The following is a 23,636-nucleotide window of genomic DNA, read 5'->3' as shown; positions in this document are numbered from 1 at the left end:
AAATGGAACAGCTGTTTCAAATCAAAAAGAAATTCAATACAAAACGCTGTCCGTCAAACCATAGAAACTCAAGGCGAAATGGAACAGTGTTGTTTCGCACAGCCCTACTGACTAGTATCATTTTTATGCTCCTTTTGTAGCATCCTTTTGTTCCACATCGATGTCAATCTGTATGTGACCAGTGACTAGGACACAGGTCCATGACTGGGACCTTTCAGCCCTGCCACAATATGCAATATCCAATTTGAAATTCACTAGACACCAGTTTTGTACATGAAAGAGAGGGGGGAAAAGCCTTTCAGTTTCAAACTACAGAAGAAATTCTATAAAGCAGAAGGGATTTATTTTGTTTCTTTGGCACAAGTCCCTTTTTTTAAATGGCAGCTGTTGGAAAGGATTAATATTTGCTTTAAATTTATAAGTAATGTAGAGAAATATTGATATGATACAGGCAAACTGCTCCAGGTTACTCTGAAAGCCTTCTCTGTTAATTATATTGTCATAAACTTGATTAGATGTAATAAAATGTATTGGGCAGTTATAGGAAGGTTCTGTAATATATCAGCTTTTATTCACAAACCACTGCATGACACCATAAATTTGATGAAATGTAAAAGAACAAGCAATCTGCTTTATAAGATGATGTATTCCAAACACCCCTTAGTATATCTGGCACTAATTAGCAATCTAAGAAAAGGCAGCAATGAGAAACTGTGCTTGGACAGTGAGTCAGCTTGATATGGATGCAGTAGATTGGGAGGGAGATCTGCTTCAGCACAGGGCAGGAATCTTATACCATTGCTGCTGGCTGTATGTGTTCATTGAATAAATACCAGACATCATTGTCACAGCTGAAAGTCTAGCATTATCCATAAGTTTACTGTAAAACAATCAGAAAAAAATAGTGATTCTTGAAGTACAAAAGGCCCCACCAGCCTTCTCTGTAGACTGCAAAAACATCAAGTGCCCTCACCAGTTTCAGCATGCTGGGAGAAGGATGCTATTACACCAACAAATACCTTGCATTAAAAGACTGTTAAAATTGCTGTGCTTGACTTTAACAGTCAAGCACAGAAAAGCCAGGAAATGTCAAAATGAAAGCTGCCTGTAGAAACATAACTCCTCCCTCCTGGACTTCTCCATCTTGACAATCTTTAATTACACGATTACAGATTGTTGTTCCCTGAGGTCCCTGCCCCATCCAGTGCACAGGATGAATGGGAAGCCATTAATTCTTTTTATCCCCATCATTCAATGCATGGCCTGAGGCCTCGTTTACTGTGTATCATCTAAACCCTCTGCTGAATAGCTACTTGTCTCATGGGCTTTTCTACAATACTCATCACTCAAGTATCCAAATGCTTCACACACTGGAACAAATTCACCGTTGTAGCATACCCATGAGTGGAGGTTGTACTATTTCCATTTTACAGCTAATGAAGTGAAACACAGAGAGGATAAAGGCAAAATTGCCATCTGTCTTCCTATTCTGGGTGCCCATCTTGAGGCCCTCATGGCCTGCTTTTTCAGAGTGTTTAGCATTTTTATTGAAGTTCATCTGGTCAAAGCAGAGCTCACACTGCACTGCATATTTGCAACACTATCTGAAAAATCAGGTCAGGCATCCAGGAAAGAGAGTGCGCGTAACTAGTAGCCACCAAGAAATTTGTTTTAAGCGATTTGCCAATCAACCAAGCAAGAGTTCTGTGGCAGAGGCTGATCTAGAGGCTTGGGTTCCACGAGTGTTTTGCAGCTACTTGAACCATGGTGCCCCACTTTCTCTTCCTGTAAGCCCCAGCCTTGTTCCTTCCACACCTCCAACCTCTGCAATAAACGAGGCAAAGGTCATACAAACAACAGTCTCTGCTACCAGACAACCCACATTCATCCCTAGAGCAGGTTCTGACAAGAGGGAGTCCCCCTTACCAAATATGAGCTCCCTGCTTCAAAGAGTAGAGTGGCTAGAATTTCTCACAGTTTTACAAACATTTCATAAACATGGGGAGAAAGAACACATTTTCCCAAACAACATCCTTGGAAATGGCTGAACCATTTCAGATAAGAGCTTATCAATGTGGTTTTTTTATTAAATCAGCCTATGACAAGGGAATTTCCAGTTCAAACAGGTCAAGTTTGGCAAAATTACAAGCTACTGAAACAGGGTTTCATCACGTAAAACTACAAGTGCCAGCATCAATGCTACTTATAATGTAACATGTATCCATTTGGATCTTGTCTGATCTAGTGCCTCTTGTTACAACAGGGCCTTCCAGCACTTCCCAGTATTTCCAGTATTGGAAAATCTGTCTGCAGCACAGAAGAGACACCATTAATCAGACTATAGCTGAGAGAAAAACACAGCAGAAGCCAGGTAAGAGAGTTAGAAAAGAGCAATGCCAGAGAAAATAACCCCATACAGATGTTACCCCAGTTACCCCAGACCTGTGAATGAGATATTTTTCAAACATCATCTTCTCTTTGTATTTACTGAAATTCTTTCTCTATCTATCTTGAGGGGGCTAAAAAAAGGAAGAATCCTTTCTTCCGTTATATGTTGCTTTGCTTTGACAGTCCAGTTGTGAGGGGCTCTTTGTGCACAATTTCTTTTGCTCCTTTTAAATCCCTAGCCAATTCGTCTGCTAGATGCTTGGCTTTCAATTCTTCTAAAACATGCTTGAAGGAATTAGTTAGCAGAGGTATTGCATGCAACTCTAACCCTTCCACAACATCAAAGACCCCTCTAAGGTGCCCTTTATTTCTGGTGGATTAAAGAGTGCTTTCCCATTATAGGAATATTACCCTGGGCTGGCCACAGTTTACAGGGCTCTCTAGGAAGTCAGCATTTTCTTACCTTGGCAGGTGTGGTTGTCCTCCGATAGAACAAGTCCGCGTGGGCACTCACACTGATAGGTGTCCTCCACTGCAATACAGGTGTGGCTGCAGCCTCCATTATTATTATGACATCCTTCAATTTCTAAGGAGAAAAAGAAAGGTACACCCTTGCTTTTGGGAGACAAGAAGAGTTTTCAATGACTTTTTGGAAACAGGAATCCTACTAAGCTTACAGTAGGGAGCAGTGGTGGCAGCCTGGTTCCCTCCCCCACCCTTTTACTATCTCTGGCATACTGTATAAGTACATCTATGAGAGTCTGGAACTACCCCACAAACATCTCAATAGGGTGGTAACATTGAAACATATTATAACCCATTTGGTATCTGTTTCATGGAAAACTGCTTCTGCAAACACACCTAGGACTGTGAGAAAAGTCTGGGATTGTAGGTGGAACTCAGTCATGGTCATAAGAAAAACAAACTTTAGGCATAATTGGGCCTAACAGATCTCTGGATGCCAGTTTCAGAAAAAAACAAGGATTGAATAGGCATGGAAAATAAACTAAATTGTCTCAACAGCTGCAGGTGACACTAACAGGGTGATGTTGCTAAGCCTCAGTTTATCATTCAAAATGAGTTTCTAGTTTATTTCTGGTTGCTGAGAAAGACTTGTAAATGTGACCATAGTGTATCCTACAGGTTCAAATTTATAAGAAAAAGAAACAGAAATTCAAGTCGTTTAAAAAAAATCTGAATGTTAAGTGAATCTCATGACTTTGTATTTACAATATCAAAGGGGTGTAAAACTTTTCTTTGTTGCCTGGGGAGTTTCTTTTTTATTTTTTAACACAGGAAAAGTATGTATTTTTCTCAAAGGTTGCGGTAAGAAATGGCTGAACTGTTTCAGTTGAAAGTTTGCAAAAACATTCAGTTTTAGGTCCATGTATGGCAAAGCAAAATTCAGTCTGAAAATTTAGAGTCTGTCAAAGTTATTCATATAACAGAAAATGTTTGACAACCTTAATAATAGGTGTCACTACCTGTATTATTTTAATAAAATAGCAACACTAATTTAATCTAGTTAAATCTGTTAAGAGTATTCTTTTTCTAAAAAAATTATAGCTATAAAGGAGGATTTTAAGTGAATCATATATTAGGATGGCTCTCAAACCATAGGGCATACCAATAAAAATAAAACCTATAGAATGGATTGTATATTGCTCAATACATTCACCAATAAGTCTGTACTACACATGAAAACACCTGCCATTCAGTGAGCTGATGTTAAATAGTGATATAGCAAAGATCCTAAAGTTTAACCTCATCAATTTTAAGAGCACCAGAAACAAATAATCTTCCAAACAGAAAGATATTCTAGATCTTTCCAGAAAAGTGCAGTGCTCATGAATAAGAATGACCAAAAAGCATGGTGAATGCAGTGTTAGGTATGGAACTGACAGAAGTGCAGCCCATGGGATACAATATAATCTCTACATCAAAGTCAGCATTAAAATACAAATTTCTACCTTGGGAGCCATATGCATAGCAGCTCTTCCTCATATAGTAGCTGCAAGTGCAGTCATCTAGAGAAGAAATCTATTTTCCAATGGATTGAAGAGGAGATTTGCACAAAGGTAAAATAACTGAGATTTTGAGGAAAGGAATCATAGAATATAGACTTCAGGTCACAAGCATTAAAAATAACAGCCATCCTGGTTCAAATTCAGCTGAAGGTAAAATCTATAATGATATATATGTGGTTGGTAAATTGAAAGGTTTCCATGCAAATTTGCACTAAGGAGAATACCCACAATCATCACCTTGCAAATCTCAAAAGGGCTTTCACCCATCAAGGACTCTCCTCCAGAAAGATAGATCATGCTTTTGAAAGAGCCATCTAGATCCCATGTGAAGAACTGCTGCAGTACAAAAAGAAAATCCTAACAAATTGCACACCACATGACATACCATCCTTTCCTGGAACCTATATGGAAAATCATCAAACAATTCCAACCCATACTAGAAGATGACCCCATTTTCAAAGAAATCTTTCCAGAACCACCCATCCTAGCTTTTAAACAATCACCAAACCTTACTAATCTCATCACCAGAAGCAAACTTCCTATGGCCCAAAGCACACCGAATGGATACAGACCATGCCAGGACAAAAAATGTAGAACCTGCCAACACATCTCTACCACTCCCACAATAACTACATCCCACAACCATCACCATTCCTGGATGTTATACCTGCACCTCCAGAAAAGTTATGCATCTCATCCAGCGCACTAAATACCTTGATGGAAAATATGTAGAAGAAACCAAACCACTGTGTACCAGAATGAATGCACACTGGAAATTTATCAAAGACAAAAATACCCGATTACCTGTGGGTGCACACTTCTCACAAGACAACCACTCTCTCTCCAATCTCTCAGTTCTGATCCTCAAAGGGCATTTATAAAACACCTTTCGTAGACGAGCCTACGAACTTCACTTCATAAATCTACTGGATACAAAAAATCATGGACTAAATATAGACATTGGATTTATGGCACATTATAACCTGTGAACAGAAGAACACAGAACACCACCAGACTGTTTATGCCTTAAGAAGGGTGTTTGTGCCCAAAAATTGCAAAAAAAAATATTTTTTCAACTATTTAGTTGGCCTAATAAAAGACATCACATCTACCCAAACAATCCTGTCTGCCTATGTCCTTAGACCAACACAGCTACAACCAACAGTCCTTGCTGCAAGGCATTTTGTCTTCTCACCTGCAGAAAGAAGCACCCCCATGCCTCCATGCTGTAATTCACGGGTAGGATTGCACACCATCTTAAGTGCATGTCTTGGAATTAGGCAGAGCTGGATTCAGCTCCTTCCTGCAGGTAGAGCAGTCAGAGTTACTCACTCCAAATATGGAAGAGCTGCTGCTTCTTTCAGACACTGCAGGACAGAGCTGCTTCCTCTTCCCCCTCTATCCCAAACCCTTTAAAGGCTTGTCAGGAAGGACAGGCTAAAGCAGTGTGGGCAAAATATGGCCCAGGGGCAGGATCCAGCCCATGGTGGGTTCCTTGGTCCTGCCTAGCCAAGGCACCACCCATCTGTGGTGTGTCCTGCTGCCCCCTGGGCATGCTGCAGGGTTGGGGTGGCTCCGCAGCTGGATTGCCTTTCTTGGCAGCCTGGGTAGTGGCAGCTCCTTCTGGCTGCCACTGCCACTGCCTTTGGGCTCGCAGCAGTGGCAGGTACCGGCGCATGCAGCCTTGACCCCGCATGCCCCATGCCTGCTCCAGGCTTGCCTATCCAGGCTAAGCAGTGGCATTGCAGGACAAACTGCTGCTCGGTACAGGGCAAAAGCAGGCCCTCCCCCTTGCCACCACCAGTGCTTCCTGGAGCTCACGTGGGGCTGCCCTGTGTTTCCATTGCATCACTGCTGCCTCTGGGCTGCCCCATGGGGCAGCAGTGGCAGTGCAGAGCAGATGCAGGGCAGCCCTGTGTGGATTTTGGGTTGCTGCACTTGGAAGCACCAGTAGCTGAAGGGGGAGGGGCCACTTTTACCCTGCGCTGAGCAGCAGTTTCTCTCCCGCACCACTGTTGCTGAGCCTGGGCTGGTACCTCCTCTGGCCTCACCTGTCTGGGCTGAGCAGCAGCAGCGGTGGTGCCAGGAAAAAACTGTTGCTCAGCACAGTGGTAGGCGGCCTGTCCCCCTTGCCACTGCTGGGCAGTTTTTGGTGCAGCCACCTGGGGCTTACCACACCGGGCTGCCCCATGGCTCTGTCACCACCACCTCCGGGCTGCCCTGCATGGCAGTGGTGACAGTGCAGAGAAGACACAGGGTAGCCTAGAGGTGGTGGTGACAGAGCTGCAGGGCAGCCTGGTGTGGCGTGGGCTCCAGGCAGCTGCACCAAAAACTGCCCAGCAGTGGCAAGTTGAACAGGCCACTTTTTCCCATGCTGAGCAACAGTTTCTGGCCAGCTGTTGCTGCCACTGCTCAGCCCAGACCGGTGACCCTGGAGCCAGCATGGAGTGCATGGGGTTAGGGCTGCAAGCACTGGTCCCCACCGCTACTGCAGGGCTGAAGGCAGCAGTGGTGGCAGCCAGAAGGAGCCACCCCAGCCCCACTGCATGCCCAGGGCAGCAGGATACACCACAGCCAGGTGGTGTGGAACAGGTGTGGGTCAAGCTATTGGCAGTGGTGGGGAGGTGCAGCAGGGCACGTGGGCTATGTGTTGTTGCAGGGTGGGGGTAGGGGTGGGGGCTGACCAGCTCAGGGGGGCATGTTCGGGAGCTCCCATGAACACCCCATATACCCTCAAACCTTCTCCCCTGCAAACCCCACAACCACACCCTCCCCCACACACAATCAAACATCGCACCCACCCACACGCCTCTGCGGGGGGAGCTCTGCTCACTGCTACATGTACACATCACACACACACTTAGCCACCCTCCCCCTCCACACACCCACAGCCCCACCACAAGCCCCATACTCACCCACCCATACCCCCCACATACAAGAGTAAGACTTTAGTTTGAGCTATTATGCAATCACTTCTATATATACAGCACAAACACACACACAAAATTTTCAGGACAATTTTTTTTAAATAAAATTAAAATATATTATTATGGATGTTTGATTTTTAATATATAATTTTTTTTCCCCCTATTCCAAGATGGCAAACCCCCTTCCCAAAAGGAGTACTTCCAGGGGCAAGGGGAGGGACTTCCAGTACCAAGATGGCAACCAGGGGTTGCCACCCTTGCAGCCCTCAACAGCTCAGCAAAACTCATCAAGCAACCCTCCAGCCAAAATAATTGCCCATCCCTGGGTTTGAGCATGCCCCACCCACCTTAATCTATTGACAAGTTCCAAAGTTGGGAGTCTGCCCATCTGCCTGCTCCACACTTGTCCCCAGCAGACTCTCTCAGACACACCAGGGAACTTCTAGCTTTCAAGCATATTGGCGGATCCATTTGCCAGCATGTGCTCAGGGCCAGAAGCCCTCTAGGTCTTCTGCTGCTGCCACCCCTCCATGACCTCACCCAGCAGGAGGAAGACAGGCAGGCAGAGAGCAAAGCAGGCTAGAAAAAAGCAAAGTACAGTCTTCAAGGAATCAGCAGACTAGGAGGTAGCAATTGGCCTCTCCAGAGTTCTCTGGTGAGATCTAGGGCAGTCAATTAGAAGTGGGGAGCGTCTGCAAGTGTGGGATGGAGGCTGCTGATTAATTCATGGGTGGATCTCTGTGGGTAATGGAGAGACAAATTTAGGGCCCCTATACCATCAGCTTTTCAGGCCCCTGTACCATCAGCTGTCTGGACTGAAGCCTTGCCCTAATTTACCCATCAATAGCCAGCTGTTTGGGTAGCTATTAAAGCATAACCTTTAAGGTCAGTAGGCAAAGCCACAGTTAATGTATTTTCTTGAACATAACCTACACCTTTCCCCCCCAACCAGCTGATAGGAATTGGGGTGCATATTATATATGCAAAATGCAGCTCCCCACAGGTCTGGAAATTTGGTGGTGGAGGAGCGGCAGTAGCTCTTGAAGCAATGCCAATTAATGCTGCCACCACTTCCCCACCACCAGATTTCCAGACCTGTGGTGAGCGCCGTTGGCAGAATGACACAGTCCTGCATGATGGATCAGATCAATGCATGGGGTAATCTGTAGCTGGACCTGGCACCTTAGGTTGGACCCAGCATGTAGCCCTAGATCCAGATGCCAGATTGGACCACTATGCAGGATTAGTCCATGGCCAGATTGGACCTATGCGTGCACCTGCAGAAGGGGAGGGTTTGCAGGGCTGCTGCTTGGAAAAGAACTGCAGAATTCCCATGCCCCCACAGCCAAAGAAAAGATCACCAATAGAGCAACCTGCAGCTGAAAACTTAAGTTAAGGTGAGAACTTCTGTCTCAGTCTGTTTGCATAACCATGGAAGAGGAGTACTGGGAGACAAGAGGCTGGTTTCAGAAATGGCTGCTCATTGTGCTGCTATGCATAGCCATTAGGAAAGTTTCAGAGGAAGCCCTCCTCCCCCTTTTCATTAACTGTTGCTACTCAGTTACTTACCTAAGGTAAAACCTTTTTCTCATGTGACTTTTCAAAAGCATGGTATGCAATATATTCAGGGGTGAGTTATATGTGAGAAAATATGGTATCTCTGCTTCACAGCAACATGCTTGGCACTACTGGATGGCTATAATCTGGTGATTCCTCATTCCTCTAATTATATAGGAGGCATAATTATTTTTTTGATTATTTATTCATGTTTATGCCCATTTAAAATATGGATTTTTGCCTGATGTTGACATGTGATTGCAGCTGAAGGAGATGCCCCTAGATGTGTACCTATACTCTATATTATTTATATTACTTACTATAATGAGTGCCTGGCCCAATAATTCAGCATCAAATCCTGAACATAAATCAACCTAAAATCTAGCTGCCAAAGTAACTTAAGCAGAGACATGCCAAACAACTCCGAAACTAACTCTGGTTCCGACCACTCAGATGTTCCTGATATTCCCAGACTTGCATTCTACACCCATCTCAAAAAGTAGTCCCATCCCAGGCTATCACCGCAGTCTTATGCTTGACCCATAATCTTACCTTGTTATAGGACCATCAACTAAATCCAACACTAATCCTATCTCCAGGGCAATCCACTAGCCCCAGTTCTACTGCTGACCCTGGGTCACCATCCAAACCTCAACCCTAAGCTTGTTTTGTAGCAAGAAGAAAGTAAATGTTAACTTTAATTTGGGGCCATTTCTGGCCTATCCCTTGTGTAGGTCACAGGCTCCAACCTCAGCTCCCACCTCAGGCACCAACACTGACCAGGGCAACCAACAAAACTTCAGGCTAAACTTACAGTCCAACTTCAATTCTAGTTTGCCCACTAGACTTCAATCCATCATTGTGTACCATATTTTATCTCAGCCTGTATATTAGTGGTTCCAAACCTTTATCCTTCTTTAAGGCTACAAATGAATTCTGACATAAAAAACTTCTCTACTTACAAGCCTGACCCATGTTTTGTCACATTACAGCAATGTAAAGTCAGATCAAACCCTGAAGCACAACCACATGTTTGGTAATTTCTGCAATCATGAAAGTTGCACATGTTCTCATTTGGAAAGAGAGGCTTGTTGATTCCACCTTGTTCAAAAATACCCCACAGTCCTACACACATGCCCCTTAAAACTGCCTTGCCCTTGGGTCATTCTTACATGGATACATATTCTGAACCACATACAGGTATTTTTTGGTAATACTCCTTTGCTTTTCCCTTCACAGGATAACACTCAATCATATCTGCTAACAACTAGCAACACACCAGCATGTACACACACACACACTGTGGCTGAAAACAATAACGTAACTTCTTCATAACACCCTTATGAAAGGGTTTCAATAATAAAATTACTAATAGGTATTACAGTAACATGAGTCAATTCCACACTAGCTGCAAGATGCTAAGAAAAACAGTATTGTAAAGCTGTTACTTGTGCTAAAAACAATTTAATGGATGCAATTTTATGGAAGTACAGTATAACTGCAGAATACACTATTCAAAGTTCAAATGCCATGTTGGGGCCTTCATTCCCCTGCCTTCTAACTCACCTTCACATGTTTTGCCATCATTTCCCAGCACGCGCCCAATTCCACACTCACAGCGGTAAGAATTCTTTAAGTTCACACAAAACTCACTGCAGCCTCCGTTGTTTTGCTCACATTCATTCTCGTCTGTAAGAAACAAACACTGTAATAATATACGTTATGCAGTTTCTAGTGTCTGCTGCACAGGAGTTCTAGGAAGACACTGGATTTTGTTTTCTCGCCTTGCCTCGCTTGAGCTGGTCAGGGCAACAGGGGTCAATAACCTGTCACATGCTAGAGCTGCTAGCATCATTAGCCTTCCAGATATACCTAGGAGCAAAAGAAGCTAGAACTGGACTTTTGGCTCTACTGGTTCAGACTTCTCATTGTGCTGCAAAGGTTTGATGTCACAAGAAAAAAGCATTTCCTTACACAATCAGCCGTAGTCAGTTCAGTTGTAGTCCCCTAGAGAGAGCAGTGGTACAACACAAACTGACTAAGCGTCTGCACTGACATTTGGCACCGTCTGGAATGAACTTTGGGTAAAACTCCAGGTCCATCTTGAAACTGAAATTAAATTTCAAGTTTTTCTTATTCAAATTAATTTACAAAAAAACACAGCTTGTGTTACAGTTCTGATCTGACTCTGTTAAATTCCAGATGACTTCCCCACAGAATCTATGCAGAATTTGTTTTAAGATGAGAAGGAAAAGGAGGAGGCACCTTTGAATTCCTTTACAGAGCCCTGAGAAGGCTGTCATTTTTTTCCTTTTTGTGTTGAAGAGCTTTTCATTCATAGGGCTATAATCTCTGTCTGCATATAATGAATACATCAAAAGGGAGAAAAATAATTACTGGCAGTGAGTCATAAGACTGATGATTTTTCTAAGTCAAGGCAAGATGAGGAGGTTATCAATCAGTTAGCCTTGGATTTCTTCTAAACAGCTTGCTAGTTATTTTTTACCAGCTGACAAAAGCTAAAAATAAGAAAAACACATTTTTAAACACAGTAAAGAGAGATGAGCCTTTTAAGGCAATCCTCCACTAACTCCACACCATCAGATCTGAGCTGGTGGTATGCTCTTCTACAAGTGACATAAGCCTGATGTTCTCAGCTTCAGGAATGATCTGTGATCATACTCATATTTAGACATATTTAGGAGGGGGATTCAGGAGCCACAGTAATTGTCCCTCAACAGACCCTGTTACTGTAGGCCTGTGATCCCTCAAAACACTTTAATTTTATCTTGCAGTTGCTCCTCTAGTTCTGGAAACCCATAGCAGAGACCCTTGCCTAGAGTCAAATTCCATGGAAGTCTTATAAGGAACAGATATTCCTTAACAGACTAAATTGGGAGAGCACTGAACTAACCTCAATGGTGACTCAATCCAAGATTGAACCTAGGTCTCAAGAGACAAAACCCAAGAGTGTATTATTCATCACCAGGGAAGCCTGACTTCAGCAGGAAGACAAAATCCTGACTTTAACTCATACTTTCGTCTGCAAATGAACATACAGATTTTGAGGGGTAAAAGAAGAATTTGAAGACAAGTGTTTGGAACTGGGATTCCTACGGTATGCTAAATGCTTAATGAACTGGATTAAAAAGTCATGTGAGTTCAGTGGTAGATAGGATTCCTTGGTGCTGTCATATAGTACTGTAGCATGCTGTAGCATTCCCAGCCCACAACTGACTGGAGAAGGGAGAATATCCTCAATGAGATCAAAGAGACATGGGTAACAGTTATGTTTTTGAGGCCAGCCTGATTGTGTTAAAAATAAATCTGAACTTAAATTAACCTGAATCAGAGGAAATCCATTAGAAAGATGAGTGAGCCATATGGTTTTAGAAACCGCAGGCAGGAAACTAGAAATGTAATTGCCAAGAGGTGTTGCAACATCTGGTTATCAGGCTGGGAAACAGTGGTGTGGAAATCCTATCCAACCCTGATCACTGGAGAGTAAAGGAAGCTCCAAAATGCTTAGGCAAGGCTGAGAAACCCAATATTTTTATGTGAAATGCATCAGTGGCCTCAATAGGCCCCATCCTGCAAACCCTCTGCACACTGAGCTCTCCCTCTTTCAATCTGAGTCATGAACAACAAGATGACTTACAAGATTGATTGAAAATATTTATTGCAGCCAATCAAACAAACAGCTGGGAGTAAAGGCAGAATACACAGTCCTGTAGCTTCTACAGCTCCATGGCAAAAAGTTATTGTGGAATCAAATTTTGTATGTGTGCCAAATATTTTTTCCCCCTCTCTTCCCCCTTTATGGTTTAAACAACTGCTCCTGACTGTTCACACTGGCCAAGTTTTGAGGGGTAACGTGTTGCTGTTCCACGGATAAACTTCAGGTCTGTCTCCAGCTGCAAAGTTCAGGTCAGAAGAAAACACAAGCTATTTGATCAATCTTTTATTACCAGGTACTTTGTAATGGTTTAAGTTTTAATTTGTAAAAGCTTCCCATCACATTTTAAAAATATTTATTGTGTCTGCAGACTAGGAACCTATACATATTCGGTGGACTACCATTAGTAAGAAACTCATCCACCTCTCTGTTTTCACATCCAACATTATATCTTAGAACCTTAGAATCACAGAAAATGAGGGCTGGAAGGGACCTCAGGAGGTCATCTAGTCCAACCCCCTGCTCAAAGCAGGACCAGCCCCAACCCAATCATTCCAGTCAGGGCTTTGTCGAGCTGGTCTTAAAACCCTCCAAGGATGGAGATTCCCCCAGCCCTCTAGGTAACTCATTTCTTCTGTCATCTGCCACCACTGAGAAGTTTTGCTCCATCTTCTTTGGAACCCCCTTCAAGAAGTTGAAGGCTGCTGTCAAATTCCCCTTAGCCTTCTCTTCTGTAGACTAAATGAGTCCAGACTCAAGCTTTTACTTTTTACTTGCTCTTTGACCACAGAAAAATACTAGAACAATTAACTCCTCTGTGCAAAGAAGTCAGAAATGCCACAACAGATGCTGACATTATGTGGCACCCTGCAGCACCCTTGAAAGGATCTCAAAGCATCGCACAGTGCCACAGCATCCTGGTTGAGAATCACTGTTCTAACACCCTTGACACATTACAATTTTGTGTGATTGAGTGTTAACTGTGCTATAAACAGTAAAAGTGCTACACATTCAGCCAATTTATGATGCTGCAAAGTGGCAAGCCAGCCAAAAAGATACTCCATAAAATATTTTGAATGCCTTTGTGGCTCATTTGTATGGCACCATAAATTGAATATGGAGCACTGCCAGACCTGGGGGACTGTCAGAGGGCTGAGCCTGACAATCAGCTGATTGTCAGCCTGCCTCAGACAGCCCCAGGTCTCAAACTGGCCCTGAGGCTAACAATCAGTTGATTGATGGCCCTGACTCAGGACAGCATTGGGTCTAGAACAGCTCAGGCCTGGAGGAAGCCCTGGGTTCAGGATAGAGCTGCTACCTGCCTGATTTCCAGGATCAGGCTGAGGGCAATTCCACAGTGGCATGATTGGGATTGGATGAATATTATGCCGCATGCCAAACATTGTGCCTCCTGCCATACACATCTGGTGTGGCAGGTAGCAGGACATTTGGGATGGGGTATAAAATCGGTCCACTCCCAACTGCAAGGGGCCATGAGTATATTTGCAGAGTGAAGCCTAAAAATACAACAGGGGCTTTGGAAAAGACTGAGTCCCAAATCCTGGATAGGGCTCTGCAAGGACAATAAGACTATCGTATCATAAATCTCAGCATGTAGCACGGTGCCAGTGAATGTGACCTGGCTTGAAAGAGTAAGGAATTCAGTAGAGCAGTGGAGGAAGTCTTTACCGACAATCGGTGAGCCAGTGTCTGAATATAAATGAGGCTTCACAGAGGCCTTCTAAAGAGACTCTGTCAGCATCAGCAAAGTTGTTGCCCTCTGAGTGTCTCTTTAAATCAGCTGCTGGACCAAAGAGAAAACAAATGCAGCCTCAGGAACAACTATGGTTCCCGGGTCACCAGGATAATGATCCTAAAATTGCTTATTCAGTATCAGAACAGCTTAACAAAACCTGACGGGGCCACTGGTGACTAGCAATAAATCTGAGACGTGTTACAAGCAGCAGGAGGTAAAATTCACCCCACTGTTGTGTCTTTTATTCTTAAGTAATTGAGAGGCAAATGATGAAATGAATAGAATGCAAACATCCGTACTTTGTTCTGCCTGTTGCCTCCAGCTGGTGCCAACCATACCCCTTAACTTCTGTCCTTACCAAGACAGGTCTGTCCGTCAGGTCCTAGTGTTGTCCCCAAAGAACACATGCAGTCTCCAGTGTCCAGGCATGAGCCCTGGCAATCCACCACATCACAGATGTCATAGAAATCTACAGAATGACAAATGCACTATTAAAAGAAAATAGCAAGTATTGACACACCTACCTACCACTACTACTAGTGCCATGAGTTATGTGTACCGTTAGGTGCACAAGGTATAGGTTGAGTGCACATTAGAAAGACTGAACTGATTTAACTTGCTCAAAATGGATCAGTTCAAGTGGTACCAGCCCTACTGAAGATCCATTTCTATGGTTTAAAACTCATTTCCATTAGATTAGCTAAATTTATTGTTGCAAACTTTGCTTAGGTTATTTACCAAAGCAAACTAAACTGATTTAAGCAAGGGTTAAATCATTTTTAAATGTAGTTGCATTAGAAGTTTGGACCACTTCAGTTAAATCAATTAATTGATTTAGTTAAACCTGCTGAACTTTACCAATAGACAAGCCCCTAGTCTGTGCTGCTTCATCTCTCAAATCTTTGGGCAAGCAGGGAAGAAATCAATCGTTTTCTCTTGCAAGGATAATAGCAAATCTTCTTAGATCAACAACCCCATCATCAGTTGTTAATCACAAGAGAGAAGCTATTTCAGAAAGAGGGGGGTTCAGTGGTTACTTACGCCCACAATATGCATGGAAGCAGACACTTGGCTTGGTTAAACGGTAGACATAGTACCCGCCTGGACACGCCTTGACATCAACGGTATTATTCCAAAGGCAGCAGTTCCCACTGAAACTGGCACAGGCTTGCCTTTGGACAATGCCATCCGACTCCCTAGGATGGCTGCCATTTAGCCAGATGGGGGCGTGAGTACCACAATAGTTCTCTGGGATGCAGAAGGTAGGCATGGCATCACCAGCCATGCCAGTGAAGCGATACCACTCCCCATCAATCTGACTATCACATGTGGGCCGGTCTCGGGAACCATTGATCTGGTGATCGGTGTTCCTCCATGGCTCATTCAGGCTGATGTAGGCAGAGCATGGGTCCAGGGCTGAGACATGGTAAAAGACAAGAGAGAATGCCCACCAATTATCACACCACATTTCTGGCTGGCAACTACAGAAAGCAGAAAAATATTCTCAATATAAAAGATTATTCCTAATCGGCAGAGATCCAAGAAGAGGCAGAATGATGTCAGCTAAACTATCATCCTGTTTACCAGAAGTATGAAATATTAAGGACAATATATTTAATTGCTTTAAAAACAAGTAACATGAATAAAGCAAGTAGACAGAAAGACTGACTTGTTGATTACCTTCTGAATAATAGGTCTGCAGCACAGCAGTGGAAAACTTTAACAGATCTGAGGTTTAGCCTGTACATAAGCTTGCAGCAAGAATGGAGTGGGCTATTCAAACTGACCAGGAATCAGTTCCATGGCATTCATCCAACTGCCAGGCTCTGATTAAGGATCTGAGTACATTGAAGTTAGTGGTTAATTCTCCTATCGACTTCAGGGGGAGAAAGACATCAATTCTGCAGCTTTTATAATCATTCATACAAAGCCATTCAGCCATAGTCCACTTAAGTCTTTATCAAGCACTAGTTTTCTTTATGAATAATCCAGACATTACCACCAATAGTACATTAAAATGTAAATGACAGATAGCCATGCAACAGTCATAAGAACCCAGCATGATGTAACCCATCCTCAAGCACCACTTCAAGCAGACACAAGGAAAAAGGTTGCTTGTATCTGGAGACACACAAGGACTTTCCCCATCTGCCCCCAAAGGCCTTGTCCTATTTTCTCTAGCAACCTAACCCCAGCCCCGATGTGCCTCAATATGTTTGTTATAGTTTGTGTGACCACACGTTTCATCTCTTCTGCACCAACAACAGGTTCCCTGTCATTTTGTGTCACCCTCTTTCTTTATATATGCTCTTAAAACCTAAGTAATAGGATACCTTGATTAGGATGCCCAGGAAGCCCATATACCAGGGGTGGGCAAAATGTGGCCTGGGGGCTGGATGCAGCCCATCAGGCCATTCTATCTGGCCTACAGGGACCCTAAAAAATGTAGAAAATTAATATTAATCTGCCCTGGACTGCCTGTCATGTGGCCCTCGATGGCTTGCCAAAACTCAGTAAGCGGCTTTCTGCCCAAAATAATTGTCCGCCCCTGCCATACACTATCTGGCTTGTGTCTATATTCCTTAAACATCTGCAAGCTCTTTTGACTTTGGGGGGGGGAGGGGGGAGGCATATGTAACAAATAGAGTAAGAAAATGTTTTTATAAAGAGACCTTTCTAAACAAATAATTTAAATGGAAAAACATTGCTGTAGTAAATGAAAATGCAAGAATAATATTCATTTTCATCCTTCTTGTCCTTAATCTTTATTTGGCAACTCTTGTTAAAAAAGACCGGAGTTTAGATTTTCATATATATTTAATACCCTATTAAGCACCATTAAACCATGACTGGCTATATCCTTGTTAAGCACAATTTATGCTAATATTGTCCTGACTAGGGAGAATACACTAACAGAAGACTAGTGATTATCCCAAATTAACTAGAACATACTGTATTTCTTCCTTTACTACATCCTTGCAGTCCATAATTTCTGTTCACTATTTATTATTTAGCTCAAAAAATGGCACGATTCAGTTAATCTTTGAAATGGAAACTATGACTGCTTTAAGAAACAGTTTAGAAGTTTGTCTTATTTACCCGCATCCCCTGAAAATACCTGTTTCACTGACATGCTACCTTACCCCTTCCTAAGCGTAACAAGAATCTTCAGGGAATCTCTCAGTAAACACCCTGGCACCATCTGCAATCTCAGACAGTCGACAGTCTCATTTGGCCTTGAGTACAGCATAAAGGGCAGCAGCAGCTGCAGGAGACAGAGGGCTGCAAAGCTGTGAGTTGGAGCCATAGGACGGCAGACTTCGTTAGACAGAAGAGGCTTTAAAGCTTTTTTTGCAACTGCACTGAAATCATATACAGAGCAGCAGATTTCATATAAAACTTGCTCATGCCAGGCATATTGCTTTGCCCAGCTAAGAGCTGCAGGGAGGAGATCTCACTAGGCATCTCTGGTGAGAGTCATATTGTGATTCCCTTTCTGCACCCCCTTACCTACCCATCTCTACCACCTGCTCCATCCGCACAAACGTCACAATTTTATACATATTCTCAAATAAGTCACTGTGCCTCCAAAATAGGGACAGACTTGGATGTTATTTAAGGGATCCCAGACCATTTTTTCTTACTAGAGGGAGAAACTAATTTCATGGAAGCACTTCAGAATAGATACTACTGAAGACTTTTCTTCACAGTTGACCCACACTTCTTTCTTGCATAGGTTTCCACAAAATGATTTGCTTTGGGTTTAGGGAAGGTCACTGACTAAGAACCAAAGTTTTCTGCATTAGCAACAAAAATGCAGCAAAATGAGAAATGCCTTGTCAGCTTCCCAGCAGAGTAACACTGAAGATCCCTACAACACGCTTAACTTTTGTACAGAGTCCTTCCTTAGTGGGATCAGAAGATACTTGTCAGCTCGCTAACAGACACTAATGAATTTAAAGATAGGATTAAATGAATGGAAAATGCTGTGGTAAGTCTGGAAACAAAAGATGAGAAATGCCATATTAACAAGGCAGCACCATGGGGAAAAAAATGCCTGTCATCCCCTGAGGCTGCAGAAAGCATCTAACAGGTGATGCTTATATAGTCCTTTGCCCTTACAAAGCTGCAGCCTGCTGTAGCCAGCTGCAGACAAAGAGCTGTTGAACCCCTGTCAAGCACAGGCAGTCTCCTCTCAAATGACACTGCCCTTAGCTAAGTGAATGGGTTAAGTGGGAATTTTTTACCCTTTACAAAAATTCAAAAATATTTATTTTCTGACAAAATAGATGTCCTGAGCTTGCAGTTGCAGAATTTTTCCCTAGCCTTCCCTTTCCATCAAGAATTTAAAAATCCCACCATAGTCAACCTGACACTACAAAATTAGCTTTCATTTTGAACTTTAAAGTTTGCCAGCTAAATGATGCCATTAATTTGTGTGTACACTTCAACATCTACATTACCTGACACAGATCACATTCATGAGGCTGACATTCAGGAAGAAGCTTAATCCTATGTGAATCACGTAAGTGGCAGTCTTTGCTCTGAGATGAATAAGTAATGAAACTGTAAGGCCTGCAGTATGTCTCTTAACTGAGAGAACAGAGGGGAAAAAAACTAGCATGATATCTACCTGTTGTAGCCAGCGTTACCAAATATTAAATTCCCCCACCTCTTAATGATACAGAAACTTGGCATGTCCCTCAGAGGAAGAGTACACTTTGACAGCAAACTCCCTCTGCAGGAAGGATGGTAAAAATCACCCTAGCTATAATATGAATACAGATTTCTGTATACTATTCAATTATACAAACAGTGTATAAGGGCACTCAGCATAAACCTAGAAATATAGAGCATGCAGATGCTCCTTAAAGCAGTGCCAAGCTTTGGTTACTCACCCATTGAAGATATTAGCTGCAACTGGACATAAATAGAGAAAGAAAAAAACAGGTACTGGAGCATCTCACGCAGTCAAGTCAAAGATGCCACCTGAACAAAGAAGCCTTTGAACTGTCTGCAGCTGTTCTCTCTTGCTCTCCTCCTCTATCTACAGCTCTCAATGACTTTTAGTTTTCGACCCCAGCTTTCTGAAGAGTGGCTCTGCTAGCTGTACTGCAGGGTTTATCAGAGGAAGAAGCTAAAGGGATGCAGGGCACATCAGCCTTGACCTGCAGAAAGCAATTCTTCCATTTACTGACAACAGGAATATTTTTACTGATCAATTCTGTTTTGAAATGTATCCCCCTATTGTTTTCTTGAGTGACTGCCCTATAGTGACACCCCTCATATCTTATCTGGAGAGGAATTCTAATGAGGAGACACCCGGACATCCCGTAGGGATGGGAGAGAAGGGCAGATGTATGCTAACTTATCTCTGCTCCTTCCATAAGTCATATGACTCTATGGTATTCATTATACTTTTTGCAGTGGCCTGTACTGAGTAGAGTCAACTAGTGCATAAGCAGCACCTACTGAGACACAAGGGTGCTAGTCTCCAGCACCAGAAGCAGTTTCAGCCTCTTTACAGTGAGACTGCATTATATGCCAATAGGTTTGGCCACTCAGCAGTTTTTACTATCACTTTTTAAACATCTGTGGGCCCTTTGTACCATTTGAAAAAAACACTGTATAGCTCCCTTTCAGGGAATAAGTGCAATATACTAGCCCTCTTCACCAAAAAAAACTCAGCTGGCCCCAGCAGCTCCAGAATCAGCTGAGCACAGGCTCTTCCCCAGCTTGTGGGCCAGGTCTGCTCTAGTGCACATTTATTCAGGAGCTGAAGTCCCTGAAGCTACAGATTCAAGGCTCATCTGGGTTGACTCAGCCCTTCCTCCTTCTGAAGTACATAATATAATCTTATATTAGAGGACAAACGAAGTTTTTAATAAAAACAGGACTGAGCGTCTGGCTGCTTTGCAGGTATAAAGATGCTATGATGTATCTGAAGAAAGAATCTATGTGTCTGAAAACTCCCTTGTCAATGGTATGCTGCAAATTGTACACTTGGGTGCTCCAGCCCAGCAATAACTTTTTTCAGTGCTGAATAGTTTCATAGTTGGTAGGGTGGGAAGGGACCTAAGCAGGTCATCAAGTCCGACCCCTAGGTTCAGGTCCCTTAGCCTCTCCTCGTAGGACCTGTCCTGCTGCCCCCTGATCATGCAAGTGGCCCTCCTCTGGACCCTCTCGATGCTGTCCACATCCCTCCTGAAGTGCAGCGCCCAGAACTGGACGCAGTACTCCAGCTGTGGCCTGACCAGTGCCGCATAGAGGGGGAGGATCACCTCCTTGGACCTGCTCAAGATGCATCTATGGATGCATGACAAGGTGTGGTTGGCCTTCCTGACCGTGTCTCCATGCTGCCGGCCCATGTTCATCTTGGCATCAATGATAACTCCAAGATCCTTTTCTGCCTCTGCACTGACGAGAAGAGAGTTCCCCAGAATGGGTCCTGTGTTTAAGTTTGCAAATATTTGAGGTCTATTTCCACGAAGGTTGCTATATAAATGTTTGCTGTTGTCCCCACCAACAGAAAGGCACATTTTTAGTGAATATTTTGATGGCACTTAGAGTACTGCATAAGCATAACAGAAGGCAAAGTCAAACTAAAATATGCCATGCCAGCACCAGGAAAACTAAGTCTTTATAGGTGATCATTTTCATTCCCAGAAGAACTAAAACTGAAGAGAGCAAGTCAAGGGAAGTTATGATATGCTATTTTCTTTCAGAGGCTGATTCATACTTGAATTCAAGGGTAAATAAAACAGACACGTTTGAAATGAATTTCCCATTTATGTTAGGAAACATATTTCTGTCTAGTTTCACTGCCTGCTGCTCTTATTTTGGTAGGTAGTGTATCAGTCTTGACACTAGTAGCATTCCAATGGTTTTATGGGAAAGATCAATGCCCAACAATCTCTCATGCATTTATGCAACTCTGAAGCCTAAAAGGTCACACAGACAAGGCTCCATCCCAGCCTCTCAAGGAGCTTGAAACTGCAGTTTTAAGCATTTAAAAGCAGAGAAATTATCTTAAAACCATTATCCCTCTCATCTAATATGGGGATTCAATTTAAAGCTTTAAAAATGCAACATGCTGCATTTGATCCAATGTGCTCTTAATGTTTTCAGTATGGAGGCTTGTTCTGGGAAAGCCACCACCATATAGAGTTTTTCCATCAGTACATTTATCTTTGGCATGCACCTCCCCTTCCTGTAGCCCAGCCACTGGTCCAAACAAATCATAGAGGAACTAGAATGGTGCCCAACTGGGAGGACGCAGGTCTCTACACTTCCTGGGAACTACCGGTATATGTAAGCAGACTTATAGAGTAGGGTAGGAAGGTGAAAATAGAGAGCTTCTTATCTAGTGGGGGTGTAGTTTGCTTAGCATAACTTGTGAAGTCTGATCAAGAAACTTCCATAAGCTACCAACTGTTCAGAGTTCATCAGTGCTATTCCCTGTGTTGACTTGAGTGCTGTTGAGAGATGAAGCATTTTGTGCCCAAAACGAGCCCATGTCAGCTGAGCGCACTGGAAACGGCCGAGTTGTTTGATGCATGACCAGCTATAAAGCTCAAATTATACAATTCTGCAAATAGCTGCCAAAACTCACAGATTTTGCAAAGCCACAAGCTGTTTGATTCACAAACCTCAAACAGGGAGATCAGCCTTCCTGCATACTTAAGATTGGAAAAAAATCATGCTGTTTATTTAAATGGCTATTTTTTCACTGCACCATTTGTGGTTGCCAAGACTGACTTTTAGAGACTCTGGCCAGAACTACCTCTCTCTCTCTCGCACAGAATTTTGTAGGAAATATCGTAGAGATGCTTGTTTGAACTAATGAAATCCCCTTTTGCAAAAGGAATCCTGACAAGCCTGACTAGAAGGAGGTGAGGGAAGAAGGGAGCAAAACAGTACTTCCTGCTGCTGAAAAGTAATTAAGAGTCTGACATGTGTACAGATTCCCTGTCTGCAGTTAAGTTGAGGATGTATGTTTCAGATAAGCCCAGACAGGCTGCCATGACTGATTACGAGAATGTCAAGGACTTCTCATAGATAGCCCTTATTTCTGTAAACAAGCTGTCCCAGGACAGAGCACTCATGGTTGACCCAGACTGAATTCACTTATGCATTTTTACATCCTTTGATTTGGCACTGTTACTAGAACTGAAAGCACCCAAAAATGGGAAGAAAAAATAATCCATTAAGCTTTTAGTGCAATATTAAAAGACAAGTCATAAGAGAACAATGCATTTGGTTCCCAGTATAGGATAGTCAAGGAATTACTACCTTTCCGTAACAGACAAAAATTGTATTTACTATTCAACTGATGACATTCATCCCTGTATCTCATAGTACTTTACAAAGAGAAAGAAACATTAGCAGCAGATGAAGGAATGATGACAGAACATGAACAACTTACCCAAGATCAAAAAGCAAGTCAGTGGCACAACTATTCCAGTGTCTTGTCCACTGGATCACAGTGCTAACTCAACATGCTGACACCTGCCTTTCCAATACTTTAGACTTGGGAATTAAAATTTACCATTTTCTGGATAGCAAATACTGTTCTAGGATGGAATTCTGCTAAAAATGTTCAAAAGGGATTTGATCCAGGGAGGTGATCCTTCCCCTCTATGTGGCACTGGTCAGGCCACAGTTGGAGTACTGTGTCCAGTTTTGGGCGCCCCACCTCAAGAGGGATGTGGCGATCATTGAGAAGGTCCAGAGGAGGGCCACTCGCATAATCAAGGGGCAGCAGGGCAAGCCCTACGAAGAGAGGCTAAATGGCCTGAACCTATTCAGCCTCCACAAGAGAAGGCTGAGGGGAGATCTAGTGGCCATTTACAAGCTCACTGGGGGGGAGAGGGGGGGAACTATTGGGAATTGGGGGAGGCTCTGTTCCCCTGGGCAGCACCCAGTGTTACTAGGAATAACGGCCACAAATTGTTAGAGAGAAGGTTCAGGCTGGACATGAGGAGACTACTTTACAGTTAGGGCTGCCAGGCTCTGGAATGGGCTCCCAAGCAAGGTGGTGCTCCCTCCTACCTTGGGGGTCTTCAAGAGGAGGCTGGACAGATATTTGGCTGGGATGATATGACCCTGGCACCTGTTCCTACCCAAGGCAGGGGGTGACAATATGTTTTGGTCCCTTCCAACCCTAAGCACTATGAAGAGATTTTTAAAAAATAGAGTAATGTCAGTGTGAAATCAGGACTGATTAATGAAGCTATTAGTTTCTAAGGACTAATGAAAGTAGGACATGCTTATCAAAGACATTTTTAAGAAAAAAGAAAAAAGGA

At 43.2% G+C, this 23,636-nt stretch overlaps 1 protein-coding gene across 1 annotated transcript in view; it reads right to left on the bottom strand.

Moving 5' to 3' along the window:
- Positions 1-19,374, bottom strand: part of OIT3 (oncoprotein induced transcript 3) — a 33,815-nt gene extending 14,441 nt beyond the window's left edge. Inside the window, exons 1-5 of the mRNA XM_090058295.1 lie at positions 19,230-19,374; positions 15,373-15,747; positions 14,690-14,800; positions 10,466-10,588; positions 2,852-2,974 (exon numbers count right to left, since the gene is read on the bottom strand). Of these exons, the coding sequence (XP_089914421.1) occupies positions 2,852-2,974; positions 10,466-10,588; positions 14,690-14,800; positions 15,373-15,747; positions 19,230-19,293 (796 nt within the window). The 5' untranslated portion in view covers positions 19,294-19,374. The remainder of the gene's footprint in view (positions 1-2,851; positions 2,975-10,465; positions 10,589-14,689; positions 14,801-15,372; positions 15,748-19,229) is intronic.
- Positions 19,375-23,636: the final 4,262 nt, after the last annotated feature.

Source organism: Crocodylus siamensis, chromosome 7 (genome assembly GCF_052110815.1).
Source record: "Crocodylus siamensis isolate JL-2025a chromosome 7, ASM5211081v1, whole genome shotgun sequence".
NCBI classification, from domain to species: Eukaryota; Metazoa; Chordata; order Crocodylia; family Crocodylidae; genus Crocodylus; species Crocodylus siamensis.
Note: the sequence above shows the minus strand (reverse complement) of the source record. Positions and strands in the feature narration are given on the sequence as shown.